The sequence below is a fragment of the Malaclemys terrapin genome, chromosome 8 (genome assembly GCF_027887155.1).
Source record: "Malaclemys terrapin pileata isolate rMalTer1 chromosome 8, rMalTer1.hap1, whole genome shotgun sequence".
In the NCBI taxonomy this organism is placed as follows: domain Eukaryota; kingdom Metazoa; phylum Chordata; order Testudines; family Emydidae; genus Malaclemys; species Malaclemys terrapin.
Window position 1 is genome coordinate 98,053,725 of NC_071512.1, and position 26,999 is coordinate 98,080,723.

Consider the following 26,999-nt stretch of genomic DNA (forward strand, 5'->3'; position numbering starts at 1 on the left):
TCAGTGAGTTAATGTTATTTGAATGACAAATTCCATCAAAACGTTTTCTCTTTCCATGAGGGGTTTGTAATGCATTGAATCTCAAGAAACCATTTGCTGGTAGAAACTCAATCACATAAATGTAGTAAATATCAGGACCTGGCATAGAAAGTGTGTTCCCTCCACTGCCAACAGCTTCTTCGCTATCAAGAGAGCTTCCATGTAGTACGCAGTTCTGAGTTCTCCTTTATAATCACACAAACTTCTTGGTTTTCCCTGACTGTCTCCCATGATTTCAGCTGATATAAACAAAGTTTTGATGTGTGACTGATGATGGTTTACAACAAAGCTAGCGTAAAATGTAAATTTTCCCTGGAATCTTTAAAAATCAAGGTGATGCATATAATCCTGCTGTTAGAGAACTGGTCCACCAGAACACTTAGGCCTGGTCTACACTACGACTTTAATTCGGATTTATCAGCTTTAATTCGAATTAACCCTGTAACCGTCCACACAACGACGCCATTTAATTCGATGTAAAGGGCCCTTTAAATCGATTTCTGTACTCCACCCCAACGAGCAGAGTAGCGCCAAAATCGATTTTAGCAATTCGAATTAGGGTTAGTGTGGCCGCAATTCGATGGTATTGGCCTCCGGGAGCTATCCCACAGTGCATCATTGTGACCGCTCTGGACAGCAATCCGAACTCGGATGCACTGGCCAGGTAGACAGGAAAAGCCCCGCGAACATTTGAACTTCATTTCCTGTTTGCCCAGCATGGAGAGCACAGGTGACCACAGATACCTCATCAGCACAGGTAACCATGCAGGCTGATGATCGAAAAAGAGCACCAGCATGGACCGTGAGGAAGGTACTGGATCTGATCGCTGTATGGGGAGAGGATTCAGTGCTTGCAGAACTTCGTTCTAAAAGACGAAATGCAAAAACTTTTGAAAAAATTTCCAAGGGCATGATGGAGAGAGGCCACAATAGGGACTCTGAGCAGTGCCGCGTGAAGGTCAAGGAGCTCAGACAAGCCTATCAAAAAACAAAGGAGGCAAACGGTCGCTCCGGGTCAGAGCCGCGGACATGCCGCTACTACGCCGAGCTGCATGCAATTCTAGGGGGGGCTGCCACCACTACCCCACCTTTGTTCGTGGATTCTGGGTCGGGGATAGTCTCGACGCCTGAGGATTCTGCCGATGGGGTAGAGGAGGAGGAGGAGGATGAGCTTGCAGAGAGCACACAGCACTCCATTCTCCCCAACAGCCAGGATCTTTTTATCACCCTGACTGAAGTACCCTCCCAAGCCAGTACCCAAGACTCTGACCCCATGGAAGGGACCTCAGGTGAGTTTACCTTTTAAAATATAAAACTTGTTTTAAAAGCAAACGGTTTTTAATGATTACTTTGCCTGACTTTGCATTCGCGGTCAGTTCAGCTACTGGAAAAGTCTGTAGCTACTGGAAAAGTCTGTTAACGTGTATGGGGATGGAGCGGAAATCCTCCAGGGACATCTCCATGAAGCTCTCCTGGAGGTACTCCGAAAGCCTTGCCAGAAGGTTTCTGGGCAGTGCATCCTTATTCCCTCCTCCATGGTAGGACACTTGACCACGCCATGCTTGCAGCAAGTAATCTGGTATCATTGCCTGACAAAGCCTGGCAGCGTATGGTCCCGGTGTTTGCTGGCATTCAAGCAACATCCGTTCTTTATCTTGTTGTGTAATCCTCAGGAGAGTGATATCACTCCTGGTAACCTGGTTGAAATACGGGAACTTAATTAAGGGGACAGAGGTGGCCGTTCCTACTGGGCTGTTTGCCTGTGGCGGAAAATAAATCCTTCCCTGCAGTTAGCCAAGCGCAGATGGGAAATTGGCCCTGAGTTTTTCGCGTTTGGCTAGCAGGGATCTTCCCTGTTACCAGCCACGCGGTGGGGGGAGGGTACCGTGATCATCCCAGAGAATTCATGGCGGGGGGGGGGGGGGGGGTTAGTTTGTTTTCTGGTGCTGCTGAATGTTAACAGAAAAACCGCAGCACTCTACTTGCCTGAAGGGGCCCAGACAAGCCCCCCCACACTGCCCCCCCCCCCCAACTGGCTGAGATTGGCCAGGCTTCTGCAGCACTCTACAGGCTATGCTTGGTATGTGGGAAAGGAGGGTGCAGAAGCTGTAAAACAATGGCTTACCATGGCCGCATGCAAGCCGAATTCTGTTGCCCAGACCTGTGATCTCTAGCAGCAAAGCCACAGGCACTCAGCATTAAGAGGCAAAATGCGACCTTGCACAGAAATCACATGTGCTATGTAATGTGAACAGTGTTGGTCACCGTGAAAGAGTATAAGCATTGTTCTGCAAAATGTAGCTTTTAAAACAATTCTCTCTTTTTTCCCCTCCCTACAGCAGCTGCAAATTCCTCAAGCCTCCCTCCTCCATCCCGAAGGTTATCACAGATAAGGCGTCGTAAGAAGAAGACGCGGGAGGACATGTTTTCTGAAATTATGCAATCCAGCAGGAGTGACAGAGCTCATCTGAATGAGTGGAAGGAAACATTTTCAAAGTATAGGAAAGAAGTCAGTGAACGTGAGGAGAGGAGGGACCAACGTGAGGAGAGGAGGGACCAACGTGAGGAGAGGAGGGACGATCGAGATGAGAGATGGCGGCAGGAAGACCAGAGGATGAAGGATGCAACGCTGGGGCTGCTCCGGCGTCTGGTGGAGGTTCAGGAACGGCTGCTGGAAAACAGACTGCCGCTTCAGCCCCTGTTCCACCCTCCCCATGTTCCGTATCCTCCTCACCCAGACGTGTAAGAACGCGGGGGGGGAGGCTCCGTACACCTTCCCATTCCACCCCAGTAGACAGCCCAAGCAAAAGGCTGTCATTTTTTTAACCTTTTTTTTGTGGCTTTTTCCTTCCCAGCAATTCTCCTCCCAAATACCACCCGGGTTCCCTCCCTCTTTTTCTAATCTATTAATAAAGAATAAATGATTTTTAAATGATAGTGACTTTATTTGGTTTGAAAGAAAGATGGGGGAAGGGGCAGGGTGGGTTCCTTACAGAAAATCAGTCAGTAAAGGGGGAGGGTTTTCATGAAGGAGAAACAAACAGATATTTCACACGGTAGCCTGGCCAGCCATGAAACTGGTTTTCAAAGCTTCTCTGATGCACAGCGCTTCATGGTGTGATCTTCTAATCGCCCTGGTGTCTGGCTGCGCGTAATCAGCAGCCAGGCGATTTGCCTCAGCCTCCCACCCCGCCATAAAGGTCTCCCCCTTACTTTCACAGAGATTGTGGAGCACACAGCAAGCAGAAATAACAATGGGGAGATTTCTTTGGCTGAGGTCAGAGCGAGTCAATAATGAACGCCAGCGACCTTTTAAACGGCCAAATGCACATTCTACCACCATTGTGCACTTGCTTAGCCTGTAGTTAAACAGCTCCTGACTCCTGTCCAGGCTGCCTGTGTACGGCTTCATAAGCCATGGCATTAAGGGGTAGGCTGGGTCCCCAAGAATAACTATGGGCATTTCAACATCCCCAACGGTTATTTTCTGGTCCGGAAAGTAAGTCCCTTGCTGCAGCCCTTTAAACAGAGTAGTGTTCCTGAAGACGCGAGCGTCATGAACCCTTCCCGCCCAGCCCGCGTTGATGTTGGTGAAACGTCCCTTGTGATCCACAAGTGCTTGCAGCACCATTGAAAAGTACCCCTTGCGGTTTATGTACTCGGTGGCTTGGTGCTCCGGTGCCAAGATAGGGATATGGGTTCCGTCTATTGCCCCACCACAGTTAGGGAATCCCATTGCAGCAAAACCATCCACTATAGCCTGCACATTTCCCAGAGTCACTAACTTTCGTAGCAGCACCTGAGTGATTGCTTTGGCTACTTGCATCACAGCAGCCCCCACAGTAGATTTGCCCACTCCAAATTGATTCCCGACTGACCGGTAGCTGTCTGGCGTTGCAAGCTTCCACAGGGCTATCGCCACGCGCTTCTCAACTGTGAGGGCTGCTCTCATCTTGGTATTCTGGCGTTTCAGGGCAGGAGACAGCAAGTCACAAAGTTCCATGAAAGTGCCCTTACGCATGCGAAAGTTCCGCAGCCACTGGGAATCGTCCCAGACCTGCAACACTATGCGGTCCCACCAGTCTGTGCTTGTTTCCCTTGCCCAGAATCGGCGTTCCATGGATAGAATCTGCCCCATTAACAACATGATCTCCAAAGCACCGGGGCCTGTGGTTTCACTGAATTCTGTGTCCGTGTCCGTGTCCATGTCCTCATCATGCTTGTCGCTGCGCTGCCGCCGCCGCTGCCTCCTCGCCTCGTTTTTCTGGTCCTGGCTGAGCATAAACTCCATGAGAACGCGCGAGGTGTTTGCAATATTCATGAGTGCTGTCTTGACCTCAGCGGGCTCCATGCTTGCCGTGGTATGGAGTCTGCAGTGTTCACCCACCCAGGAAAAAAGGCGCGAAAATGGTTGTCTGCCGTCCGTTGCTTTCATGCAAGGAGGGAGGGAGGGAGGAAGTGAGGCTGTACCCAGAACCACCTGCGACGATGTTTTTTGTCCCATCAGGCACTGGGATCTTAACCCACAATCCCAATGGGCGCGGGAGACTGCGGGAACTATGGGATAGCTATGGAATTGCTACCCACAGTGCAACGGTGCAGAAATCGACGCTAGCCCCGGTACTTGGACGCACACCACCGAATTACTGTGCTAGTGTGGCCGCACTCATTTCGACTTTATACAACCTGTTTCTCAAATCCGAATTATCTAAATTCAGATTAATCCCGTAGTGTAGACATACCCTGAGAAAGAACAGGAGTACTTGTGGCACCAGAACACTTAGATCAGCTGCAGGGTTAAATTTTAGTTGTGTTTATCCTCTGCCTTATGGCAGCTTAAAAGAAAATGGGGGTTTGTTCATATAGTTATACCAGGGAGGGAGAGGACTTAATTATTTAAGCTCAGTACCAATGTGGACACAAGAACAAATGGATATAAACTGGCCATCAGGAAGTTTAGACTTGAAATTAGATGAAGGTTTCTAACCATCAGAGGAGTGAAGTTCTGGAATAGCCTTCCAAGGGGAGCAGTGGGTTCAAAAGACCTATCTGGCTTCAGGACTGAGGACTTGGCTACACTTGGGGATTAACAGCACTGCCGCAGCAGCACTGTGAAGCACGAGTGTGGTCGCGCCGCCAGCGCTGCGACTGCAAGTACTCCGCCTCGCTGAGGGGAATAGCCTGCAGTGCTGTGAGCGAGCGTGCAGTGCTGCAGGCGCTGCACTCGCTGCACTCAGGGGGGGGAGGCGTTTTCACACCCCTGAGCACAGCAAGTTGCAGCGCTGTACAGCACCCGTGTAGCCAAGACCTGAGCTTGATAAGTTTATGGAGGGGATGGTATGATGGGATAGCCTAATTTTGGCAATTAATTGATCTTTGACTATTGGCGGTAAATATGCTCAATGGCCTGTGATGGAATGGTAGATGCGGTAGGATCTGAGTTACTACAGATTCGTTCCTGGGTGGCTGGCTGGTGAGTCTTGCCCACATGCTCAGGGTTTAGCTGATTGCCATATTTGGGGTCGGGAAGGAATTTTCCTCCAGGGCAGATTGGCAGAGGCCTTGGGAATTTTTTCACCTTCCTCTGCAGCGTGGGGCACGGGTCACTTGTGCAGAGAATCCTCCAGCCTTGAAGTCTTTAAACCACGATTTGAGGACTTCAGTAGCTCAGATGTAGGTTTGGGGTTTGATACAGGAGTGGGTGGGTGAGATTCTGTGGCCTGCGTTGTGCAGGAGGTCAGACTAGACGATAATAACGGTCCCTTCTGACCTTAAAGTCTGTGATTCTATGTGCAGAAGTTTTAAGATTGTGGCATTTAGTTGTAATTTATCCTGTTGAAGCATATTCTAAGAATTTCACCAATTACTTTCCTTCAGTTTCTTTTTAGCAGAAGGTGTAGCACAAAGTACTTCAGAAAGTTACCTGCTTAGTTTCTATTCCAATAACATGTTGCTTTACTGTTAACAAAGGCAGACATTTTAAAATAAACCTTGTAACTCTTGTTAGCACATTACGCTGTCTGTTAAACAAGACACTGTTTTATGAATATGATTTAGAAAACTCCATTTAATTTTTAATACTTTTCTATGACTTTTCCCCCTGCCAGTAGTAAGTGGCTCTTGTCACTTTCGGTCACCAGAACTCACTCACAAATCGTGCATACGCATTCTTTCTGTTAGACAAATTTAGGCATCCATTTTTTCCCTGTATCTATGTTTAGCTGTCTTATTGTAAGAAAAACTTGCGAAAGAGAAATCAATCTTACAGGCAACAAGCTTATCAGTTTGAGTCAGTTACAAGAGACAGATTTGCTACCCGAAGTGTTGGATTGGTAGAGATAAACATAGACTATCTTACCAAGTACTAAATAAGATGAAACTTCTTATCATGCATTGAAACCAGTATAAACTCTTAACTCCAGCCTTTCCCTGTGCTGTGGGGAATTGTTAAGAATAAAAATAAGCCTGTCCTGTTATCTCCTTTAAAAAAAGATTGAGAGTGGGACAGTGTGTTTCTGCAGGGGTTTTAGGGAGCGAATGGGGAGGATTTGAGGAAGGTATGTCCACCCGGCTTTATGCAACTCCTCCACCTTCTCTGAATTCCCTTCCTCATTGGTGCTGGTGAAATCTCACAGCCTTGTAATGAGAAACCTGCACGTGGAAAATGACACTGATTAGGCAGTTCTGTGTAACTTGTTTTGGAGTGCTTTACAATGGAGGACCTCAGCCTGGTTAGGACCGTAATCACATACTCTCTGGTGCCTGGCACAGTGGGTTCAGGGAAGAGGAGTGGAGTCAAGTGGCTAGGCAGATCCGTTTCACCTAAAGAGGGAAGACCTGAGGATGAGATCAGCTGCTTGACACCCCTGCTTAGACTATTGGTGATGTCCCACCAGTTGAGAATGACTACGCTACAATTGTCTCTCAGGCTCAGACATAAGAGTGCACAGGCGTGTTCTCATTTTCCTTGGCTAGAAGTTCTAGCTTCCGGCAAGTGCCGGAGAACAGGAAAGTGAAACTGATTAGGAGCAGAAGTTAAAACAGACAAGTCAATCTGTGCTGTCCAGGCCTGGTGAAATACAGAAAGTCACTTTTTTTTTTTTTTTTTTTTTTTTTTTTTTTTGGTCAAGTGCAGTTTTATAATGTCCCTTTAAATCAGGCTTGCAAGAAGTCCAAGCTCTTGCTGCTGAACTATGGACAGCACAAGGATGTGCTGTCCGTATCTGTAAGTGCTATGGATTAGTCTTGTGCACATTTCATGTTGCAGAACACTATTTTGATTGGTCTAATAGTGTCCAGGTGGAGCCGTGGTTCCTTTCAGTCTCCAGTTGCAATGACGTACCGGAAATGTTTGTGACCAGGCATTGAGGGATATTATTTGTAACGTTGCAACTTCAGAATCTCAGAGTTCTGTGATTTTGTTTTTAGACACTTGATAATTTAAGTTAACGAGGAGGATAAAACTAATCAGACTCTTAAAAAAACAAAAAACCCGCTGCATTGAGAAATACTCACATAGCTTAGCTAGGTTACTGGGTAGATCCAGAGACGCAAAAACATGACAACAGGACCGAATAATCATTACTGCCTCATTTCTTGTTTAGGTGAGAAACCAGTTAATAGCAATGGGAACCATATATGAAAAGTTCATTTATTATTTTCCTACTTCCGTCTCCCAAGCTGTAAATCTATAAAGATTTGGAACGAAAACCTTCCCTCTACTCATGGCATTGATGTGTGGCCTGGCCTGCCTAAACGGTCATCCTTCCTTATTGGAGAGTCTCTAAATTTTTACAGCACGATCTATTTCATGTTGGTATTCAAATAAAAGAAAAGCAACCGTGTTTCAAAATTGTTTACAGTTTGCTTCCCCAAGGCATGTGGTATCTGTGTTCTTTCTCCCCCTTTATCTGCACTGAGCTGTACATGGAAGTCCTCTTTTGAACTTTAAATAGATTTGTTGTCCAAGCGGAGTATGACTTTGAAAAAAGAAATACAGTGTTCGGGATACTAGGAAATAAGAGAAAATATACCTTTTTAATACTCCTGAGGCCATCTTTGTAAGCTATTCAGTAAGAATGTTTAAAATCCTCTTTGCAGATGAAATGTCTCTTCACTGGCAAATAAATAAGTTTAATATATTTACATAGCATATTTGCCAAGTGTATACCTCGAAATTACATTGGCACCAGTATCATTTCATTGAAGTGCTTTGATCAGACATTTGCTCACCCCGACAGCCGTGTGTCCCCTCCTTTTTACCTACAAGTAGAAGCTTGGAATGGGACCATTAGGACAGTAGTGTGAAGGATTAGAAGAGAATTGGGGCTTGGTCTTTTTAAAAGGCTGTGAAACAAAGTAGGAGGGTTATGAAAGCGAAGTTAGGCAAATTACAGGGATTTATAGAACATGTCATGGGAGATATACAGGTCGGAGCTGTGTGTAAGCAGAGGAAGTTGTGACAAGTCCCTCGTTTCCCAGAAAATAGACCATGTCACCTGAATTCTTTGTGTTTAAAGCCTTGAATTTAAACTAAATATTTTGGTTACATACATACATACAAAGCTTATTTTTTTTCTTCCCCCTTTTCCTCCCCCAATTTTTCTAGCCTCCAGGGGCTGTTCCCGGTACGCAGCCACTGCTGCCCAATTCAATGGACCCTACACGACAACAAGGTAAACATGCTCAAGGATGCTGGAAGGTGTCTCACTGTTGGCTTTGGGCCAAACACTTTTACTCTGCTATAATGACTTCATTGGTTCTACTCCCAACAGGGCACCCTAACATGGGAGGACCAATGCAAAGGATGAATCCTCCACGAGGGATGGGCCCCATGGGTCCTGGTCCGCAGGTAAACTTAAGCAGCACATTTTCTCTCCTGTCCCGTGCCAAATAACATCTTACGACTTCATAAAGTTTATAAGCAAAACATCATCCAAACAATCTCTAGGGGTTTCAAGAGCTGGGCGTTCTTCCCACCTACTCCCCATTAGCACTAATGCATTTTACATTAGTGCGTTGCCGCTGGAAAGCCGGTGTTCCGACAGAGCTCAGCATCCTCATTAGGGATATCGCAGAAGCCCCTTTTGCTCATTAGTCGGAGGCAGTGCTGTTTAGCTGTGACCATGTAGTGATGGTGAATGCATTATCCAGCTTGCCTTGATAACACTTAAGAAAGGGAGTGCCCACATAAAAAAGTAAGTTATTTATCACGGGGACATAACGCTTCCCTATCCTATTCTATAGACAATTTCACTTTTCTGGCGTTTAAGCCATTCTTTGTTTCCTGGGTAAATCTGATGCTTGCCTCTTTCCCCTCTCTCAATTTTACCTTAAACTTCAGGTTGGGGATTTTCGATGAGGGGAAAATTTGCTGATGAGTTTTAGGGATTTTTTTCTCCCCAAAGTGGGATATGCTGAGTGATCTTCTCATGAGCTTCGGAAAGATTTTGACATCTTTTTTTTCCCCTGTAACTTTTTTCCAAGTGTATTTCAGAAGCTCTTGTCCAGGCATTTCAGCCAACTTGTTAGATTCCTTTATAGTAAGAGCTAAACATTGGCGTTACTCAAGAATGCTCAGATTTTTTTTTTAAAGTTAGCAGAGTAGCATTCTCCTCTGAATTTTCACTAGCATGAGTAGTAGCTCGATGAACAACAAAATCTTCTGTAGTTCTTGAATGATGCCAAATCCCTGTTTGGTTGCATACGTCCCAGGGAGTGGGGGAACCAGTCCAATTATGAATACATTTTAAATGAAGTAGATCTGGGTTAATATATTCGGTCTTTGTGTTGATTCATTTTAACAAGTGAATTTGCATGCTACTATGTTGACTCACTCCTGTTTGTTCGTTGTGATAGACTTGAAACAATATACTACCATATCTCAGATGTAGGTTTATCCTCCCTGACTACTTGTTTCCTGTGTTGTCTTCAGTGCTGTTTAACCCTGCAGTAAATGAATGTGTGTTGCACAGTTTTTCCAGGAGGCTCTTGGGCTAAAGAGGTCTTGTGTGAAGAGAGTTAAGAAATGATTTAACGTATGCAAAACTGTTGAATACTGACAAGAAGGGAGAAAAGTTGATTGAATAAAAATGTATATCCATCTCCTTGGGCATGATGTGAAACTCCACTAGATTCCCCACACCTCGGGGAAAAAATCCCAAGCATTCTTTGCGGGCGAGCTTAGATTCCAATTGCTTTGTTATACATTTTAATGGTCTGGCACTGTCAGGAACTGGTACAACAAAGCTCTTAATAGTCCCACATGTATGATTACAAAAGCCTGCATCTGTTGCGCTTGCATCAGCCAAGCAAAAAGTGCCATGAAAGTTCCGGATGCTCTGTGCAGTTTGGACAATCCAAGGTGATTGCCGTAAAACTTGAAAGTGGTTGCGTTTTAATCGAGCACCGTGTAGGTTTTTGTCGGTCACAGGTGATATTGAAAGTTGGGGAGTTTTAGGGCTTTCTCTCTTATGCTGGGACTATTAGACGTTAGAGAGAGCGCCTTGTTTAATTTTCCTTTAAACAAGTGCAAGCCTGTGAAAATGGGACGCGCATCAACCAGTTGGCATGTTTTTGAGTCTTCCCAAAATGCTAAAGAAGCAGGTGCTCTGAAGCTGTAGTGCATACAAGAAATAATCAAAAATATTGAACGTCACCATTTTTGTTGTGTGTAATAAATCATTGTTTGTACACTACCCACCCACTACCTTCCCAAAGGGTTTTTTCAAGACCTTCTAAAATAAACATTCGTATAAAATACATTTTTATCCAACCAATGGTAACCTGCAGTCATGTACCAGCCACCTGACATGAACTGAAAACCAGTCATCTTTTACAATCTAGCATCATGGTTTAAACTCTGACTTCCTATCTCCTTTTTTTGATCGTAGCGTTAATTCTGTGAACAGTATAAAGGCATTTGTTGGTGCTGCTGAGGTTAGATGCGTCAGTGCTTCTATTAAATATGGTCTTCCAAGGGTTTGTAACTTCCCCATTTTAATTCACATTTTGCTGAAGGTTGACACTCAGCTTCTCAGCACAAGGGCACCTTTTCCCCTTTTTCTAACACCTTTAAAATGCTTTGGCCTGTTTGTCTGTTTCTTTCAGCTCCAATTAGAAGTACTAAGTTTTAACATGGGGTTTTATGTAGTTCAGCTTAGAAACTGAGATTTGATCAATTAAGATTTGCTAGTGATTTCTTCGGGTAACCCTTTTCATCCTCCTCAAAGTACGCATGTAGATAAGGTAATGGACCCTAATTCAGCAAAGCACGTCAACATGGGCTTAAATCCAAAGCGTTCAATGGGACTTCAGCACATGCTTAAAGTTAAGGAGATGCTTAAATGCTTCGCTGAATTGGGACCATAATGAAATATTTGTACTCCTACAACACCATTCTGTTGACCTAGTTTTGCGCTTTGAGTTACAAATAAAGGTATGATGGCAGGGGAACTGAAAAAACCAAACCCCAAAATGCTCAGTCTTGTGATTTTTAAACCAGATTTCCCAAATAAGCCAACCCAAAATTAATTGGATATGTCTTGGGGCAAATCAAAAATATTGGTGGAGTACTACACTGCCAAGTACTAGGTACAGCTCCAATCCTAGGGATGAACAAAGAGTTTGCTGGAGACACCATTTATCTCCCCTCATTTGCAGCGAGAAGAGAGCCTCTTAACAGCTGACTCCATCTACCCTGCATACCTCTTGCTACATGCCACTGCGAAAGGCAGGCTGTGTCCACATGGCCATGCGTAGCTATAAGTGTTGGTGAAAGCCTCTGGCAGCAGGAAGCTGCCAGAGCCTTCTCCCTTTGTCCCCCTGCTAGTCTTTCACTGACAGGGAAAGGCACCTGCAGCGGAGAGCTGCCAGAGCCTTTGGGTCTTTTCCCTGCTTTGGGGAAAGACTTCAGCAGTGGGACACGTGGCTTGGGGAGTAGATTACGTACCCAAAGGGTTCAGGAGTGTGTTTTACTCTATTGGCCTAAGCAGCATCTTATGGTCTCCATTGCCGTTATACCCATGCTAGGGGAACTAGCCATGTTTGTGCTGCCAAAAGGCATGTGCGGCGTAAGTGTATCTTAGGAGGTCTTTGAGAACAAATAGAAATTGTCCCATTCCAGTCCCAGAGGGATAGCTGTCCGGATACAGGGCCTCAGAAATACGCATAGTCAAGTTAAAGTGTGTGTGTGTGGGGGGGAGTTTTCTAGGGGCGCTCAAGGAGATGGGGGAACCTGTCGAGTGAGTAAAAGTTTGCAGGGGGAAAATGGGAGTCAGTGTGTCTGTGAAACGGGAGAGCCTTCCTTCTCTTGGGAGCCACACAGGTTTTGTTCCTCTCCTTGAATGGGGACACGCGCGCACACGCACACACGCACGCACACACACTTTTTGAAATGGTTGGTTTAAGCTACTTGCGCTGCCATATTTGCAAATACAGGGAGCACAAAGCAAGTCCGAGGGAGAACCCTTTTGATCAGGCGCTTCATCAAGCGACTGCACTATTTCCCCCCCGTCGCTGGCTGTCAATATCCTTCTCTTTATCCCTTTTTACAGTCATGGTTTGCTGGGTTGGGTGCTTAGCTCCGTGTGTGGGAGTGGTGGCTTCCTACATAAACCAGCCTTGCAAAACTGCTGAGGAAATAAATTGGTCCAGGCACAGAAGAAACTAATGCGATTTTACCTTGAATGAGTGGACAAGAAGAATTTAGCAAGGCTGAGTACACTGCGAAAGGTGTGCCCAGTTACGTTGGTGATGGGCAACTGACTTGGAGAGAGGCAGAGAAATTCAGCATGAGGACTTCTGGAGCCACAGCAGCATCCTCGGGCTTGGCATTACAGTAGATATGTTCTTATTAGATCAGGTACACTGATCGGAGACTCCTGCAATAGGCAAAGCCAGGGGGTGACATAAGAAGGGAGAGCAGGTGCCTGAGTTGGGGAGTTTTGTGTAATGCCTGACGTGTTTACAGCATTTCTGTGTTGCATGTCACTTTCCACCCCACCCCGTGTACATGTGTTTGGGTTTTAAGTGCTGACGCAGCATCAGATTTGACTATGAAGAGGTCAATCTGAATAGTTCTGTAGCAAAATCGAAGTCCCTTCCCTTGCAACACTGTGGGCCATGAATCTCTCTGTACATATGTTTGTGTGTGCCTGTGTGCACATGTCTGAAATGCACATTGTTCTGTAGTGACTTTAAGACCAATCTTTTTTTGTTGTCTTTAAACTGGAGATGTAACCCTAGGAGGACAGGTTCCTTTCCCGTCTTTAGAAGGCTACTGCAAACGTTCATGCTGTTTGCATCTCTTCCATGCATCCCATTGCTTGCTCATTACACTGTAGCAATAATCTTTCAAGCAGCTACTTTCTTTTTCTCTGTCCTTCCACCCCTAAACAAAAGAGACCACAAGCCAGAAACTGATTTGCCTGCTGGAGTTGGGAGGGAATTTCCCTCCCTCCATAATAATTGTATTGCACAGTTGGCCGGGACATTCTCTTTCCTCTGAGGTGGGCCACTCCCAGAGGCCAGGTCCAGGCCTAGGATAACCCAGTGCTGTGCTCTGGTCTGCAATAGGGAAGCCATAATGCAAAATCTGTCTGGTTTCTGTATAAATCTTTTAACAGCCCATGAGGTCTTGCGGAGAGTCCAATGGAAAGATACCACAGTCCTGTTTATTTTAAAGTTTTTAATTGCTTGTATGTTCATCATCATCTAATTTTTTATTAAAGTTCATTTTCACAAACTAACCCTCTTGTTTTTGTTTGTTTGTTTTTTTCCCTTCTCTTTTCTTCTCCGGTTTCCCTTCTCGTTATGGTAGACTGATCCTTGGTTATCATTGCAGAACTATGGCGGCGGAATGAGACCTCCACCCAACTCTTTAGGCCCCGGCATGCCTGGAATTAACATGTAAGGCAAAACCCATGATGCTTTGACAGCGGCTTTGACCTTTGCTTTGAAATGACTTTGGAATCCCAGTTTTACATTGCTGTTGTGCTGTATCCCAATGTGCCATGTATAAAAAGCTTTTCTTTTTCATTTGAACTCTAGGGGCCCAGGAGCTGGTAGACCATGGCCTAATCCCAGCAGTGCTAATTCAGTAAGTCTTTTTTTATCAGTATTAGACTAGAGCAAAAATTTGTACATGAGCATCTCTTCAAGTGTGACTGCCTTCTTGTGTCTTTTGTTACAACTTCCGACTAAACCCTCGTCTTTAGAGACAGCCAGTCTACAGATATTACATGAATGTGCCTGAGTATCAGGACAGGAGGGTAGTGTTATACCCATTTAAATGTGGGCAAACTCCCGGGCAAACATTCACCATCCTCCATACCATAGAGTGCTTCCCAGCGCAGGTGTGCAAGCATCCAGCTAACTAGAGAAGATTTTTATGTTGCACAGCATTCCGTTAATTTGGTTACTGCATTGGTGTATCTAAAAATTAAGGTTATGTTTTTGTTCTGATCTGTTCCTTAGCCAGTTTTCTGTCCATTTTCTTTGTAATTCAGGGTAAAGATATGATACTTTGCAGCACTCTGTGCACCCAAAAAAAAATGTAGGGGGAAGGATGGAGATAGGATCTTTCAGCAGCCACCTGGTCATTCGGTGACCACAGATGGCTGATGTAGTGCAGAACACCCACAACCTTGCTCTTGAACCATTAATTTTTCTTGCCTTTTTGTATCCTGCCAATAGTAGGGTTTGGGGGTAAGTGAAATATTGTGTGCCAGCATATTCAGTGCATTGTGGGCATTTATAACACGTCAGTGGCCACTACTGTAATTCAACCTAATTTCCGCTTCCGTTTGACAAAGCGGAATGTGGGCACCAGAGTTAAATATGTAAATCGGGATATTATTGATGAAATGCTGCATTTCAGATAGGTAACTATCTCCTATGATCTGTTTATAGATTCCATATTCCTCTTCATCGCCTGGTACATACGTGGTAAGTTGCTGTGCTGGGTTCTTCTTTCTAGCCAGATGTATAGTCAGATTTCAAGTATATACATTACAGATAATTGACTCTTTGTACACACACGTGTGTATGTAGATATAACTTATTTGGACTTTTAAATAGATTCTCGGTGTGAGTTAGATGTATGTAGTGTAGCCATGTCCCTCTATCCTGAGTTGGTACAAAAGTCTGGGCAGAGGCAGAAATTCTAAAATGTAAGAATGTTTGTTTCTAGAAATCTGCGTGTCTTCTGGGTACCCAGAACAGCCTCCCTCGTGTGTAAATGTAAAAAATGTTTTAGAACAGGGTCCCGTGGACACTGCAAATGATTTCCGCTCTCTCCCACATACACCTCTCAAATACTTTAAAAAAAAAAAAAAAAAAAAAAAAAAAAATCTGATTTTGCTCGAGGCTTAAACAAAGCATTGTACTTTGGCTACGAGAGTGCATCAAAGGTTTTAGCAGGAGATTAATGCTTGGCTGAATACCAAGGTGAGACATTGTTGCTGACAGCAGCAGGATCTTGCTGACCTAGTGCAGTATATGTTATCACAGTGGTTTCTGATGTGTGTTTAATCTTGTCTACAGGGGCCCCCTGGTGGTGGAGGTCCTCCAGGAACACCGATCATGCCTAGTCCTGCAGGTAAAATTCAACAGCCGACGAATTCAGCACTAAAAAACCCAGATTTGCTGGGTGTTTTTTTGAATGATAGCCCCCTAACTCCTCAGTTCACACTCAACTGCTGCTCCATTGGATTCCTGGTCGTATGCAGTAGTAGTGAGAGAAGATTTTGGTGTTTGTTAGGATGGGGCTTTGTATTCACTTCTCCTCCTAGGTTTGAGTTTCAAGAGGGTGAAAATTGGGGGGGTGGGGGAACTCTGAGAGCACGTGTGAGTACATATGAAGTGGGGAAGAGGAAAGGAGCCAGCCTTTCTCCGTGTCCAGATTTGTTTCCCTGAGAAGCAGTAGTCACTTCCCGTTTAATCCCCGTGTTACTAAAGTGAACCAGCCTTGTGAGGCATGTAAACTAGAAATGTGCAAAACACTGCTTGTTCTCTGACAAAATGTCCTTATAAAAAATTGAATATATTTATTTGTTATTCCTTTCATGCTGGTTAGCAAACAAAAAGCAAGGGAGTCATTTTGTACTGTTTAGGGGCTGACTAATCAGCCACTGCTTGCTCTTTTAAAAAAAAAAAAATAATAATAATCCAGTCAAGGTTTAAAATTGTATTAGCTACAAAAAAAAAATCCAATCCCTTTACTGGAAAGGTTTCCTGTGCTGCCCTTTTTCCCCCCTCTCCCCTCGCCCAATTTTTAACTCTGATGCCTCCTCCTTTAAAAAGACCAAGTCAGGCTGTGGAGGCTGCCATTGTGGTGGTCAGATTTATGAGGACTTGCAGGGGCTTTTGAAAACCGCTTTGCAAAATTCTGCTTGCCACGGTAGGCTAATTCCCTCGCCCCAAAATTTCAAATTCTTTTTGGATGGGTCAGTAAAATCTCCCACAATGATTTTCACCTCCTTCCCCACATAAAGGTGGGCATGTAGATTCTGCCTCTGGGCTGGTAAATTTCTCTGGCAGTTTTGCAAGGCTGATTTTGTAATTGTTGTAGTGATCAATAGGAGGGGATGGCGGGTGGGTGGGCTCAAGGGAAGTAGCCTTGCTCTGTAACTGTGGTGTTTCACAGCTGCAGGGGTGGAGCTAAAATGTAATATTACGACTGTCTTTCTGCTTCTGCATTTTTATGAGAACTCTGACCTACATTTCAGACTAGGTCATAATAAAACAATCCATATGTTAATGGGTGCTGCTAGTCACTGTCCCAGTATTCTGTTGTGGCAGCACACTTGTCATTTGTACATTTATATATTGTGACGTGATTAAAATGGTTTGTCTGTTACCATGTGCATTATAAAGAGACAGGTTCCTTTTCCATACGGGTTTAGTGATTTGTTTTTAATACCAGTATTGTAATAATGTTGGAGGATGTTTGGGTAATTTTGAGGTGTTAAGTGATACATCGAAGCAAATTATCGTTCTACGCCTCTTCTGATGAGCAGGCCCTGTGATTCTCAGTAGTTGAATTATTTTCACAGTTGAATTTCTGTGATTAAAAACTTTGTGAATCTTCATTAAATACAAATTAGCCAGAAAATGGTGGTACTTAAAGGGAATTTTAGGTGATAAAATACAAAAGAATGAGTTCAAGTGGCATGAGTTTGTTTTAATTAAGAAATGAATTAATCACTCTGACTTACTGGGCTTCACTGTTCTACAGATTCAACCAATTCAAGTGACAACATCTACACAATGATTAATCCAGTACCGCCTGGAGGCAGTCGATCGAATGTAAGTCTCTGCTTTCTAATAATTTACATATCAGATACCATAACAAATCATAATTAACTTCATCAGTTGAGGGTAGAGCAGTTTAATTGATTTCAGCCATTGGTTACAAAATAGAAATAAAACAAACCATCAAAAAGCGATTAACTCTTCAGCAACTTTGTTAATTTTTTAATGCTTATTAAAATGGTGCCGTTCATGCTGCTCTGGTCAAGATCATGTCAGCAACGCATCCAGTTAGCAGTCACATTTAAAGGGATACAGTCAACTTATAAACTATTGGTTCCAAGCACTGCCTGTTTCTGAGATTCCCCCGCCAGCGTGGGTGGGTTTTTTTGTGATCACGTGTGAGATTTTTTTTCTCCCTCCCTCCTGGGAGGGTGAATATATAATAACAAAAGCCTGCACCACAGGGGAAGCTGACTCTTCAGGGGAGAACAGCGAAACTGACTAGACCCAAAGCTAGGGATTTTCAAAGGATGAATTGAATTTCAGTGGGTTTTGGGCTTCTCTGATAATCTCAGCCCAAATCAATGAACTGGATAAGGTGGGGAGCGGGGGGAAGAGGACCATCTTCATTGTGACATTGATGGGTGTTGCAGGTGAAAAAGATCAGACCAGATTGACTTTTTTTGGAGTATGTCTATCCTGGAATAAAAGACCTGTGGCACAACCGTGGCTGGGCCGGGGCCGGGGTCAGCTGACTTGGGCTCCCAGGGCTTGGGCTTGGGCTGCGGGGCTAAAAACGGTTGTGTTTGGGCTCTGGGATCCCCTTTACAGGGTCCGAGAGCTCAGGCTTCAGCCCAGGCCTGAACATCTACACAGCAATTTTACAGCCCTGTGATCCTGAGACAGCTGACCTGGGCCAGCCGTGGGTGTTTTTACGCTGCGTAGATGTACCTTAAAGGGCGTTATAACTGCTGCAGCTTGGCACGTAAAACAGTAAGATGTCAAACCCATTTTTGATGGGGGGGGTGGTGAGGGGGGCAGTTGTGCCCACGTTGGCTGCGTATCTGTTTATATAGATGTTTGCTGGTTTTATCTTCATCTTACATAGGTAAAGTGACTCGAGTGGGAACTCCCTTGGCCATTTCCAGTAATGTGATCTTTGCAGATCTAGGGACAGGGAAACAAAATGAGGGCGGTGGTGATGATCGAAAATCTACCCCCCGCTTCTTTACAGTAGTGCCCGCTCAGTGCTCTGCAGTCTCTCAACGAGGGTGGGCCCAGCTCCAAGGAGCTGACGCATTATTGAATCTGCCTGCCTCTGTTCAGTGTGGAGCCTGGGAGCGTGGCACCCATAAGTGGCTGTGTTGGCTGGATCAGCTGTGAGGGTCCATCACTCCTGTCTGTGTGCTGAGGAGGAATGATGTGGGGGTGGGAAGACATCACACCCATCCACTTAGAAAAAGAAATGGTCATGCCAGAAGGTGGGGGTGTGTGCGTCAGAGCGTGACGGTTCCACCTGAAGTCTGTTTTGGTTCCGTGCTCGGTAAGGGAGGAGCTGACGGCATTGGCTTGGAGGAGCTGCTCAGCAGTGAGGAGAGTGCGCCTCCATCCAGCCCCTTAGCAGGCCTGGTACTCTAGGTCTGTAGGCCTTGTCTGAGCAGAAGCTGCCGGTTTGCCTGAATCCTGGAGTGCTCTTCAGCTCGGTATGGGGTGCACAGGCTGCTAGCTAGCTTCGATGGTTTTATTCACCAGGAAAATGGCAGAGCATGGTTAGATTCCCTCTCCTGTTCTCGTGGGTCAGGGGCCTGGCAGACGCAAGGCACTTGACGCCTGGGCTTCAGACTGCGCAAGAGCAAACACTATTGGCTGATTTGAGGAGCTGCATGGGTAGGCCCCAAAGGGAGGCCCATCCGTTCCCCCTGCAGACAGATGGATGATGGTCACAGCACAGGGGGTTCGGGTGGATCTAGGCGATCATGTTGAAGCCTCACTGATCCCTGGGAACGTGGTTGGAGCAGCACTGGGGGAAGATGGGAGGTGGTGTAAGGAAATATGGCTGGCTCCCTCAGCCGGCCGTTGAAATGTGCTGCTGGATGGGTGGGGCAGGAGATCTTTGGCCTGGATTTGCAATGGTAGATCAGGTTGTGCACTCTTCAGACTGGAGGTGGTTTTGCCATGGCATGATCTTGGAACACCCCCTCGTGGCCAGAGAAGGATGTCACGAGCGAAAGGGAGGGAGCCAATCTTTGTAGGGCGCAGCATGTTGACACCCGCGTTGGGTTATAGTGGCTGGTTCACTTGGGGATATGCTGGTGGGGAGAATGTGCCCTTTAGACATCACTTCCTGGTTTCAAGGAAGTGTAACGATTTGGGCAAAGTAGCTGCAGAACCATTGCGTGTGTCTGTCAGCTGAGAGAGCACGGAGTGCTGCTAACAAGGCAGCTGGGGGTCACCCCACACATGCGTGCATGTCCCCACCCTCCATGCCGTTCTTACTGGGGCAGAGTGTCTGCTGATGCTGGGGCAGGAGGGGCCAAAAGGTGACCTCACGCACGTGTCTGAGCACAGGTCTCACTGCCGTGTGTTTTTGTGACTGTGTTTCTGTAAGAGGGAGTTTGAACCCTTGCTCCCTGCATAGCACCTTGGAGTATTAAACCAGCTGGGAGAACGGAAGTCCTCCCCAATGTGCCTGACACCCGTCATGTTACCCGCTCCCCTCGCTGGGTGTCTTGGCTGACTTGATAGCCCTGTGATTCAGCCCCATCAGCCTGCCACAATGAGTTATTGCCAGGGCAGTGGGGGGCCCTGTACGCTGCGCATGTCGATAGAACTAAAGGAGGGAATTAGTTCCTCTGTAAACACTGTTCATAACGGAGGTTGCAGAGGGTGAAACCAGAGCCCTGCTATTCTGTGTAGCTATAGAGTCAGGAGTAATTGAGTCGAAGACAGTTCTGGACCAAAGTATTACAGCCTGCACCCCCCAATGATGTAGCTATGCCAACAAAACCCCCAGGTAGATTCAGTGGTGCCGACAGAAGAGTGCTTCATCTGTGGACATGGTGTTCCTATCCTGTTGGAAAAACGCCTTCTCTCCACATACTCTGTGTAGGCATAGCTGTGCTGACGTGGGCTCTGTAGTGTAGATGCAGCCTTAGTGACCGAACAAAAGGTTTGCTGTAACTTTCCTGAGGCAGTTAAGTTTTCAAGGGATATTGCTTCCCAACCCAAAGGGAGCCAGGTCACCTTTCCGTATCTGGACAAAACTTGGATCGTAGAACATTCTGTGCTGTTTTGAGGCCATCCTTACCAGTGGATGGGCTGGTCTGCTTGATGCTGATAGGAGTACAGGTCTCTGATTTTGGGGTTACACTTTCTGCTGTTTTTTTTCTCAGTTCCCAATGGGGCCCGGTTCTGACGGCCCAATGGGAGGCATGGGAGGTATGGAACCACATCACATGAATGGATCGTTAGGTAAGCTCAAGGCCGGCTGAGCGGGAAGCGCACTAGACCGGACCCTTAACAAGCTGTTAATGCTGATCTGCCATTCAGGATTTAAATCTCTGTAAGGGAGATAATATCAGAGGGGTAGCCATGTTAGTCTGAATCTGTAAAAAGCAACAGAGGGTCCTGTGGCACCTTTCAGACTAACAGAAGTATTGGGAGCATAAGCTTTCTTCAGAAGAAGTGAGGTTCTTACCCACGAAAGCTTATGCTCCCAATACTTCTGTTAGTCTTAAAGGTGCCACAGGACCCTCTGTTGCTTTGTAAGGGCGATGTTATTGTCTGGTGGCTTTTCCTGTCTTGCTCCTGACAAACCAGTCAGTGATTTTTGGAGGCACGTGTGCACTGTGAGCTTTCAGAGGTCTGAGAATCACCCTATTTCCTCTGGCCCCACACAGCCCTCTTTTGGCATGACCTACCTGCCAGGCCGCCTGTCCGCCCACCTGGCTGGATACTCTTCTGTTGTAGCATGTAGACTAGGCACAGGCTCACTGGAGCAGCATTGATAGATTCAGTCAGAAGAGGAGCTTAAACTCAAAACCAGTGTTGGTGTTTAATTGAAAGCAGTAGAAAGGCCCATTAACCTCTCGAGTCAGTCTCCTACATTGTCCTGCTATAGGAGCTATGCTCTAGCTTGATCAATGTCCGAGTACCACAGGGAGAGCCAAGGCCCCTGCAACTACCCTGCCATTATTACAGTGCCATGCAGTAAGCGTGCCCAGCGCTGTGCAGTCAGGTGAGCTGTCCTCAACTCCCTGGAGTTCAGCATACAAAGGAAAGGCAGCTGAGGCCCCCCACTGTTCCTTTTTACCAGAGGCAAATGTTAAGAGGTGTGGGATTAGCACAGCTGCGACCTGTATTGCCTGCTGCTAGCAATGCCCTGGAGTAGCTGCATGTAGCAACAGCCTCCTGTTTCTGGATGGCATTCTAAGCATCAGCGTGCTCCTGCACTGAATGGGCTAGCCAAGCAGGAGAACTACCTCAACTGTGAGCAAGGAATGTAACTAACTTGCAAATAAAAGTTCCCTTTCTTCCCCTCTTTTGATAGGGTCAGGCGACATAGATGGACTTCCAAAAGTAAGTGTGCGCTGTGGTGACCGTAAAGGTGAATCATTTTCCTTTCAACGGTAGTCCTTCCCTCCCTCATGAAGCATCAGCAGTGAGAAAATTGGGGGTGTGGTTGGAGAGGCTCCAATGTAGGGGGAGCAATAGAGGGACACAAGGGGCTTTCTCCCATCCTGTAGCCCTTTCCCATGAGACGTTTGCTTCGGCACTAACGGAAGGTTGTATAAAACGCGGCCGTTCTCTCCTGCTCTCCCATCGGCCGCTCATAGTCGTTAGCGAGGGATTTTGCTAGTCTGTGCTCAGTGATGTTTTTGAGGCATACTCACCTTCTCCTTCGTTTGTCTCCTTAGAATTCTCCAAACAACATAAGTGGCATTAGCAACCCCCCGGGCACTCCAAGAGATGATGGTGAACTGGGAGGTAACTTCCTCCATTCCTTCCAAAATGACAATGTGAGTTGCTCAGACACCCAATCTCTAAGCCCCCTCTCTTTTGGTGTCCCCAAATTTATTTATGTCTCTGCTTCCTGGTGGAGCCCGGGGTCTGGAGGGACGGGGGTGATCTCTGATGATGGTAGAGAGAGCATGTTGTCATTTAATACAGATCTAGCTGTGGTCCAGGGGACTCAGCACAGGGGCTGGGAGTTGAGAAGCCCTGGTTCCTAATCCTGATTCTGTCACTGCCTTTCTGTTTGACCCTGGGAATGTTACTTAAGCTCTGTGCTTTGGGAGCTCCCTATCCAAGTGAAAACCAAAAAGTAGCGATGATCACTCTTACCTGCAATTTGCACTGTGTTTTGAGATCTATTTCTGACCAAGGTATTGAACCAAAAAGCATACAGGCTAGCCAAGATGGCAACAGCATGTAACAAATGAGGCTGAGGGGGGGAGAAAAAATGTGAGAGCAGTAGGGTCACGTGGTTGTGTAACGCAGCTCTGCATCCAATTGGTAGGATTTTTAATAAAGGTGTAAATAAACCTTGCTGGCCCCCTTGTGAAAGTGAGCTACCATGGTGAGCTAGAGACAAACATCTTCACTCTGCGAAAACCTCCTTATACAGCTGTGCTGCCGGTTAGAACAGCAGGGAAGCTGCAGGTCTAATCTTGGGACCTCCTATTGATGCTTGGGAGCAGTTTTGCTCAGGCTTGCAACACCCCCTGCTGTTTCCGAGCTGCCCCTGAGCAGACCCAGCTAACCAGGCTTGTTTTCAGCTGCGAAGAAACGTGCACTCATCTTTGAGATCTGCAGAGTATATTTTCACGTTGGATTCAAGCTCTACAGATGAAAGAGGCTCCCCCTTTTTTTCTCACCATATTTAGCATTATATACATGCATGCATTTAAATTGCTTCCTACCCCATACTGTTTTGCTTATTTTCTCCCTGGAAAGACCATTATGCAGCGGATTATGTGCTGATAAATTAAGAGTCTCTAGCATATTCTATCTTTCTGATTTATTATATCCAATTATGTTGCTTTATAGTTTTCATAAGCCCGAGTCTTACTTTCATATCCCCTCTTCCCTGGCCTTGGCCGCATTTAGTATTTCAGTCCTGTTTGCCCAGTACTCATTCTGTGTTTGTCTCTCTTTCAGTATTCCCCCAGCATGACGATGAGTGTGTGATTTCCCTCCCCCTTCCTCCTCTCCAGGATAAAGAGAGTCAGCTGCCATTTGGAGGATCTAAAAGAAATTATGCAAGAAGAAGCTAGGTGTATTGGCAGAGAGACGCGAGGGGGCCAAACCCCAGTTTTAGTTTCATGCAATAAAAAGGCTGAACTTTTTATTCCATAAAACATGAAGGACAAAACTTAAAATATTTCAAGACGTGACAAGATCCTTCTTGTGCGGAAGGATTTATATATGTACATGACACTTTTTTTTCTTTTTTTTTTTGGAAACAAATGGAAGCCTCCAGTACCCAACTCCAACCTCTTTGCTTTGTTCTTTTAAACCTGTTGTATGTTTGTGCTGTGCAACACCAGGAAACTAGTCTAGATATGAAATCTCATGTTGTCCCTGTTGTAGTCCTATTTTTTTAAAATAAACTGGACAGTTTACAATTGGTGGTTTTTGTTTGGAAGGCCTGTTTTGTTTTTCTTGTTTGCAGCACAACTCCTCCTCCACCTCCTCCTCCAGAAGAGACTCCTCCACCTCATAGAAAGTTGTTAATGCAGTTGGCCCCTCATAGGATCACATCCTCAAGAATTAATTGTGATCTTATTATCTGTGACCGTGGCATGCACTGTATTAGCCTTTTTTTCCCCCTCTCAGAATACAAGGAGAGTTCAGTACTTCCCCATGCAAGAATCCTTGAGCTATTTTTCCCCCCCCACCAAAAAGAGAGAAAGAAAGGGTTAATCTGACCTGGGATTTTGTAACTGTGATCTCAAGCTAACATCTTTGTTGATTTTTGGTTTTGTATTTTTTTTTTTTAAAAAGATGTGATCTTATCAGGGTTTCGCTGTATGTGTTTTGGAACTGGATGGAGATATTTTCAAGTAATTGTTCAAATGTATACTTGCTATTCTGTAGGCTCACTCTGTAACAAAAAATAAAAATAAAAACAAAAATGAAAAAATTACCTTTTCTTCTTGTGGTAGAGGTGACTACAGAAAAGTAACAAACCAACCATGTTAAAGTGACACTCGCCAGAGTCTGGGAATCTATGTACATTACACTACCCTGTAGTTGGTCTTTGTTTTATAAATCTCCACTTCTGATCCATGTATATCATATTATGTAAAATATTATCTCCCTGGATTTCCCTTTGTGCCGATTATTGAGAACATTGTATCTTGTTTCAGTGTTTTTTCTTACCTTGTAGTCTGGTTCTAAAATAAGAGAGGGAAAAAAAGTAATTATTATACATTGTAGTTTGTGTATGATATTTGTTGAAAATGTTTTATTAAAGGGATGTCTTTTTTTCCGCACCCCTTCATTGAGATGTTTTTTGGGAACATTGGCTGGTTTTTATTATTCTGACTGCAAGACATGAGATGACAAACTTTTTTTAGTGTGTAATATGAATTTTTTTAAATGTTTGCCTTCTTTTTCCTAGGCATTTTAATTGTGCTTTACCTGTAGAAAGTTGGTGGGGGTGGGGTTGAGGGTGGGGATGGGGGTGGGAAAAGGGTGTCAGTCTCATAGTTACAGTCAGGTTAATATTTAAAAATAAAAAAAATCAAATGAAGATTTGTTATATTGCTGAAACATCCGTGGTCTCCAGAATGGGTCGTTTTTTTTTGTTTTGTTTTTTGTTTTGTTTTGTTTTTTGAAGTGAGAAATGACAGACCGGTTTTAATGTATTTTAAAATGGATAGCTAAATTATTGTCTTCATTGGTATGGGATGGTTTTTGAATGAAACGGTTCTTTTTTCCCCCTCCATGCTGTAATAAATATAAACATAAACATTTGAGTTCAGGTCTCTGCTGTTTGTTACTGGGATTTGCCATGAGAAAGCTGGGGCACTTTGTTTTGCTTCTAATGACTCGAACGCTTCTGTGCAGTTTTGCGGGGAGGACGAGTGTATCCATTGGGGATTGGCCGTTTTAACCCCTCCGCCACAAGGAACTTGTATTGAGACATTCGGTTCCAGACAAAGCGGTAAGGTTAAGAAGGGGTGGCAGGGCCTAGCCCCAGTTTTTATACACTGCTTTGGCAGTTGTAGAGATGCCGCTAAGGGGCTGGTGGAGCCACGGAAGACTGAGGAAAGCAGTTCTGTGCCCCGCCCCATTAGGCCCTCGTGTAGAGGTGTGCCCATAGCACTGGGTTCTGGGCTACACCACCTCCTTGGAGAGGCAGCTATCAATTAGAATAACCCCTTATGCCAGTGGCCATTTCAGCCCAGAATCTGGGCCGCACTGAGGTGGTATAAAGTCAAGCTGCGCCTTCTGAGCTAGGCCTCTCAAGAGGTGCTGTGTAGAACCTGGCCCCCCCCCAGGGCAGGGGAAGTGGAATGAGTGAATTCCATGGTATCAATAGATTCCTTAGGGCTATGCCTGCTAAGGACTCTGATCTGTGGGATATCTTTGGAAGCTTGTCTCCTGCCACGCTAGGACCGAAAGCTTTAACAGTAATGTCGGGTGGAGGTGAGGGGGTCGAAGTCAGGGTTTCTTCATCTTAAAACTGAAACTTTGATGGATGGCGCGTGTCTTATCCATTGGCAGAATGTTACAATTCCCCATCTTCAACCTGGCTTGTGGGGCCAGATTAAACTCATGGGGCTGCTGAACAGGAAGGTGAATGTACAACGCGGTTGCCTTGTGTGAGCATGCTCGCCGGGAGTGAACTGTGGGGCCTGGAGACCCTTCTGTTAAAAGTGGACGTCAGTATTTTAAAAGGACCTTTAGGAGCCTCACTGAGAGAGTGAGATTCCCTGCATGGGGGAGGCGCTCCACACCGCAGAAGCCCCATGACGCTCTCAGTGAGAAGAGGTTCCCCCCCCCCCCATATTTGCTGGGGAAGGTGAGCGCATTAGCAGCCAGCGCAGATGGAAGTGTGAGGTGCCCATTCTATCTGCACGAGGAGTCGTCCTGCTGCAGCACCACAGCCTGCTCTGCAGGTTGGGAGCAATATGAGCAGAGTCCATTTAGTCGGGCTACGTGGCAATCAGAAGTGTGGTTGGCCTGGGTATGTCTGAGCAGCAGTTTTAGTCTAAAACTAGCCATGAAGATGTGGTGGCACAGGACCCTGGCACTGGCTAGCAATGTAAGTATGTACCCAGTGTTACGGGCGGGCTTGTACAGCCTGCACTGTGTACGAGGCCCATGCTGCGGCAGCGTCACTTGATTTTTAGCCGTCTGAGCAGCCTCTGGTTGTAGGATAGACAGCCCAAACTCTGGCTTCATGCTGGCGTGTGGGCTGAGAGAGAATTTCACCCTAGGAAAATGTGTCAAGTGTATGCCAGGTATCCATCTTCTTAAAAAAAAAAAAAAAAATCAAGTTGAAAATTCCTCCATTTTCCCTTCCAGGGGCCTCTTCTTCATGCACTTGTTGATTGTTCGTCATTTGTAGAGCAGGGCAAGTTTTATACACAAATATAGACAAGGTCAATTACACTATAGCTCCCAGGTGACATCAAATCGTGCAGTGCTGGTGCTAGGCATCAGCAGACTTAAGCAATTGCTGAGTGCCCCGAGCA

The 26,999-nt window shown here is 45.6% G+C and overlaps 2 protein-coding genes across 5 annotated transcripts in view; both read left to right on the forward strand.

The window, feature by feature from the left end:
- The window catches only part of SSBP3 (single stranded DNA binding protein 3), a 140,880-nt gene extending 115,606 nt beyond the window's left edge, over positions 1–25,274 (forward strand). For 2 of the 4 annotated variants that reach the window (XM_054037271.1, XM_054037274.1), the window contains 11 exons: positions 8,648–8,714; positions 8,814–8,890; positions 13,859–13,947; positions 14,089–14,137; positions 14,950–14,985; positions 15,583–15,637; positions 17,276–17,346; positions 20,685–20,763; positions 21,842–21,870; positions 22,209–22,310; positions 23,452–25,274. In XM_054037271.1, coding sequence (XP_053893246.1) covers positions 8,648–8,714; positions 8,814–8,890; positions 13,859–13,947; positions 14,089–14,137; positions 14,950–14,985; positions 15,583–15,637; positions 17,276–17,346; positions 20,685–20,763; positions 21,842–21,870; positions 22,209–22,310; positions 23,452–23,481 — 684 coding nt within the window. In that variant the 3' untranslated portion in view covers positions 23,482–25,274. The remainder of the gene's footprint in view (positions 1–8,647; positions 8,715–8,813; positions 8,891–13,858; positions 13,948–14,088; positions 14,138–14,949; positions 14,986–15,582; positions 15,638–17,275; positions 17,347–20,684; positions 20,764–21,841; positions 21,871–22,208; positions 22,311–23,451) is intronic. The other 2 variants (XM_054037273.1, XM_054037275.1) reach the window with 1 other exon arrangement.
- On the forward strand, positions 87–2,924 carry LOC128841827 (SRRM2 protein homolog rsr-2-like). Its single transcript, XM_054037276.1, has 2 exons — positions 87–1,328; positions 2,379–2,924. The coding sequence occupies exons 1-2, from the start codon at positions 803–805 to the stop codon at positions 2,783–2,785; spliced, it is 933 nt and encodes a 310-aa protein (XP_053893251.1). The 5' UTR covers positions 87–802; the 3' UTR covers positions 2,786–2,924.
- Positions 25,275–26,999: the final 1,725 nt, after the last annotated feature.

Coding starts and splice junctions, on each gene's coding strand:
- LOC128841827 (XM_054037276.1), top strand. CDS start 803: ATGCAGGCTGATGATCGAAAAAGAGCACCAGCATGGACCGTGAGGAAG. Junction 1,329..2,378: donor CCCCATGGAAGGGACCTCAG/GTGAGTTTACCT, acceptor CCCTCCCTACAG/CAGCTGCAAATTCCTCAAGC.